This window comes from Cariama cristata, unplaced genomic scaffold, assembly GCF_000690535.1.
Source record: "Cariama cristata isolate BGI_N322 unplaced genomic scaffold, ASM69053v1 scaffold26779, whole genome shotgun sequence".
NCBI classification, from domain to species: Eukaryota; Metazoa; Chordata; class Aves; order Cariamiformes; family Cariamidae; genus Cariama; species Cariama cristata.
The window spans coordinates 3,607-8,409 of record NW_009634619.1 but is presented as its reverse complement, the minus strand read 5'-3'; the positions used below and the strand labels follow the sequence as shown (position 1 = coordinate 8,409).

General features: G+C 36.6%; 1 protein-coding gene across 1 annotated transcript in view; it reads right to left on the bottom strand.

Annotated features, from left to right (window-relative positions):
- LMO4 (LIM domain only 4) overlaps window positions 1–4,582 on the bottom strand; it is a gene marked incomplete at its 5' end in the record, with an annotated part of 5,618 nt that extends 1,036 nt beyond the window's left edge. Inside the window, 2 exons of the mRNA XM_009707226.1 lie at window positions 3,975–4,130; window positions 4,486–4,582. Of these exons, the coding sequence (XP_009705528.1) occupies window positions 3,975–4,130; window positions 4,486–4,582 (253 nt within the window). The remainder of the gene's footprint in view (window positions 1–3,974; window positions 4,131–4,485) is intronic.
- Between the last annotated feature and the right edge of the window lie 221 nt (window positions 4,583–4,803).

The following is a 4,803-nucleotide window of genomic DNA, read 5'->3' as shown; positions in this document are numbered from 1 at the left end:
CAGGGGAGGGGGGGGGGGGGAAAGAGACGACAACAATAAATAAGCATACTTTCTGGTAGCAAATCGTACAGTGAACAAGGTGGTTTTTCTGGGCCCCTTTTAAAAGGGAAGAAACGTTATGCCATGCCTTTGAAGAAGCCGGTAATATGACCTTATAATTGGAAGAAATAGTGTGTAAAGCAAATGAGAAGCAATATCCTCCCAAGGCAACTTTGGTTAATATGCTGCATTGCACAAGAGCTAAATATAGATATTTCAGGATTCCCCCCCCCCCTTTAAAATTCCTCATCTGGTGTGTTAGTTAATGTTACATAAACATTTTAATATATGAAGTCAAACATGTGCTTTCACACTGGTGTTAATGAATTGTGATAATTAAAAGTGTCTAACTCAATGAAAATCTAAACTTTCATGGATCAAATAGAAATGATCATCCATAGTCTTCAAATACAATCTGTTTGCAATTACCAAAATGAAATAATATATATTAGATTTTTATGGTTTTTAAATGACATTTTGCGCTTCCCAGGAAGTTCTTTTTTCACCCTTTCTCTAAGTTACTAAAAGCCTGAGGTCTATTAGTAACTGCAACCCCCCACTTTCAAGCTAATTAAAGTAGTAGAGGCTTGGAGGTTTAATTCCCCAGAGCTGAAGCTCAGTGTGAGAAAGGTAATTTGTCTGTCCAGAACAAAGATTAGGGAGCAGCCAGCAAGCATATTTAATAAATGAGCATCAAATATCTTCTACTATGGACACAGACAACACCAATTATGTAACTACAAGGGAACTGCTGAGCAATATGTAAACTAGAAGTTTTTTAAGATCTTCTCCGAGAGACGTAATCTAACTCATACTTTATTTAAAAGTATAGAAGCTGAAGACAAGCGTTTACTACAAACATTGCCAACCGGTGGAAAATTTACACTTTGAGTAGGTGGTAATACTGTTGCCAACAAGAAATAATACAGGAATACTACCACTACCAGAAAAGCATAGAGAATTCTTGACAATACAGCCCTTTCAAATGAAACGGTACACAGTACATCACAAGCCAGGAATTTGCATTCTGCAGGCAAGCACTACCAAGGTTTAGAGAAAACAGGGTTGTTTTTTTTTTTTGGGGGGGGGGGGGGGGGGGGGTTTGTTTTTTGTTTTTTTTTTTCCCAAACTACACAGCAAGTGATGAGAAGTTATAATTTACATGTGTGAATTGCCTTGGGGAGGCAAAAGGCAGGAACAGCCACCATCACTGCTTTTGCCTCCTTAAAAAGAAAAGCAAGTTTTTAAACCAAGTTAGATCATGCAACCCTTTCTGCCTGCACCAATCACCAACAGGTATTATCCTGTAAACTATATTAAGACAACAGTGAGTTCCTAACTGTCACCTTCACACATGCAACAATAATGTGTTTTAATGCTGGGAGTATGTCTCAATCTCTTCAGTTTAATGAAAAAAACTGAATATTCTGCTGTGTCTGTAATATCTAGTGGTAGAATAACCTGGTGACCTATTGATCTTTAATATTTAATAAAAACTATCTGTTACAGCCAACAGTGTCATAGTGGAAGAACATTTTTAATTAGTAGCCCTAAAACACACAGCCTTCTGGAAAACATCTCTGATGTAAACATCTTTAGACTGTTCAACAGCCAACATAAAAAACACAAGTCTTTTGGCACTGCAGCTTCCAAAACTCCAGCAACCTGACAAATCTATGAGTTATCAACTTGTCTCCTCAACCATACTTCAGTTTCCTGGGGTTCAGGGGCTCCACAATTCCCCTTTGAAAACTGGTAGGAGAACTTACACCATATTCTTGTGAGATTATATTATTTAAAACAAATTTTTAAATCCCAAACTATAATCTCTCCCCCCAACCTTCTCCCGAATACCTCTTCATCTGCCTCATCACAGACTAGCAATGCAGTTAATAGGCAGTGACAGGAACTAATAAAAATCTGTTCACACTATTTTCTCCCCGTTTAGCTTCTACCAGGTGTCTACAGTTGTGAGCTCTGCAAGCCCAGTCCAATTTCACTTCTCTTTCCCATGTTCTATGTTCCTCATCATGTCTACTGCTTTTATTGCAACTAAATCATTTTTACGTTTTGCTAAGGCATAGTAAGAAACTGATAAAACTAAATGACAATTTAGACACCTATTTGAAGTTACATTAAACTTTACTTTCGTAGAAGACAAGTGGATAAACCACTCTCTCAGAATGGTAAACCTTTTACTGCAGTGTATAAAGATGAATGGTTTTACCTATATTTTGAAATGGGATACCTACAAATACTCATTTAACAGATTCACTGCTCGCTAGTCTATATTACAGATTTGTTTCATTAAAATTCACAACAGTATAAATCTATGAATCTTTAACTGTATTTGTACTTCCTTCAGAAGAGGCTGCACATTCTGCTCCAATCGTAATTATCTTTGTTCTGCCTAACTATATAGGACTTTTGTACTCAACTCTCTCATCACCTCGATTGACAAATTAAGTAAATAAAAAGGCCCATGTTTTATTTTGCTGTAATTACATTCACTGCATAAGACTTGAGAGAATACTTAAAATTAATCAGTAAATTTATGCACAGAAAAAAAGCAAACAGAGATATTGAAATGCAGCAACACAACAACAAAAAAATCATGGAAATTAAAAACCAGTTTGTGTTTTCTTGGACATATTTCTCCACTAACTAGAAGCACTAAAAAATATTCTGTACATTACAGAATAGATCAGCCTAACATTTGTCCCAGATTTTTTTAATCTTCCAAATTCCTATTTGCAGATAAATGTTATTTTTTGTGATCCTTACAGACATTAATGAAGTTCCTATTGTAAATCTATAAAGAATTACCAACTGAAGTGTGCACTTTTTGTTTCATTGCAATAACTCAGTGCTGTGTGATTGCCTGGGTTAATGATGAAAAAGTCAAATATACTATCAGAGCTGATGGAAAAATCTATCACCAATCTGAAATTAAAATTCATCTGTGGTCAATAAGATTTAATATCCATGCAAGTGGCGCTGTAAAGAGTAAATGAATCAATGTCATCAATACATAATCAGTATGAAATATGATGTGAATAAAATTATGTGCAAGAGTCATACATTCACTCTTTTCTGGACCAGGGTGGAATGAACAGTCTCTTAACTCAAGGTTGACAGTAATTGTTACAAATTAGGCACAGCAGTTATCAAAATGCACTCACTTGCATAGCTTTAGGACTTATTAAGGAGATTAAAATAGATCTAAAACTATCTAGTTTCAGAGTTACAGGACAACTGTTGATCAGAGACTTTTTTTTTTTCCTTCTTCTTCTCTATGTGATTTGTACAGTCATTATTTACTCATTTAGCTAGAAACCAAGAGCTATCAACCACAGAGATATACAATCTCTACTTGAGCTATTAGTGTTATGGAGCGATAAGAAAATAGCACTTTGGTTTTTAAATCTGAGTTATGACATACAAAACAGACAAGAAAATACTTCTGAAAGAGTACCCCAGCATGCTTCCTCAACTAAAACCTATATATTAAAGTGAAATACATTGCTTTAGTTCAGGAACCTTCTCTTCGTAAGACATTTATTTCCATATTAAAGGATCTAATTTTCCTCCCACGGAAACCTGCTCTCTTGTAGCCCTTAATTTCAAGACTATAAAATAAAATACTTCTCTTCGTTAAGGGTTCATATTAACATATGCTCTCCATTTTGCTTTGTACATAAGGAGTTCAACAGCTGTACAGATGCACAGGCCCAAACCAAAACAAACTGACTCATCCTATGTGTCATTTAAAAGGTTAGCATTTTCTCCCCATACCCCATGCCTACATTATTTAAGGTAAGTTCAGTTACTTAAAGGTCTCCTTGCAGGGGTGGGGAATGTCCGCTATTAGAATGAAAAGCAATTGATCTTCATTTAGCTCTAATAAAGCTTATTAGTAATTGTTGAGTATTCACCTTCTGGTCTGGCAGTAGTGGATTACTCTGAAGTGAATTCAAATGGCCATTGATGAGAGCTGTAGGTCTATCATGTTCACAAAATAAACTGCCATTGATGTAGTGAAACCGATCTCCGGGGACCAGGCGATTCCGGCAGGTAGAGCATGTAAAACACTGAAAAAGGAAAGAGACAGCAAGTGAAACTACAGCACAAATTAAGTATGCTGCAGGTTTGAAAATTACACTTCAGAGACTGCAAGTACAGTTGAGATATGGAGCTGCTCGGTTCCTAGTATCTCCAAATATGGCATTAGTCTTACCTGTTGGGACCACGCAGTACATAACTCAAGTATAGTTTTACCGATTACAAGGGAACAAAGCGACTCGCTCAGGGAAGCTTTATAATATATACTCGTATTTCTAGTTACTGCTTTGCATTTGGTTCATAAGCAGATGCAGATTTTATACTAAAGCAGCATGGCAGTACTAATCAGCTACTAAAAAAGAATTCGGAGAAAAAAGCCCTCACCTTAAGATGATAGACGTTGCCCTGTGCCCTCATGACCAGCTCACTGGCAGGAATGGACTGTCCACAGGCACTGCAAGCACCACTATTTCCAAATAACCTGAAACAGAGGTGATGATCATGAATAATTTAATACACAGGAGGCTCTAAGCATTTTGCGCATCACCGCAATGGTTTATTACACAACTGTTTTAGACTTCTGACCCCCGTCTTCCACCTTGTTTACGCGTCATAATACGAAAAACTGTATTTTTGTGTAACAACTGGTAGCTTCACCCTACCTTGGATGTGGTTACACAGGATTTAATCAGAAATATTGAC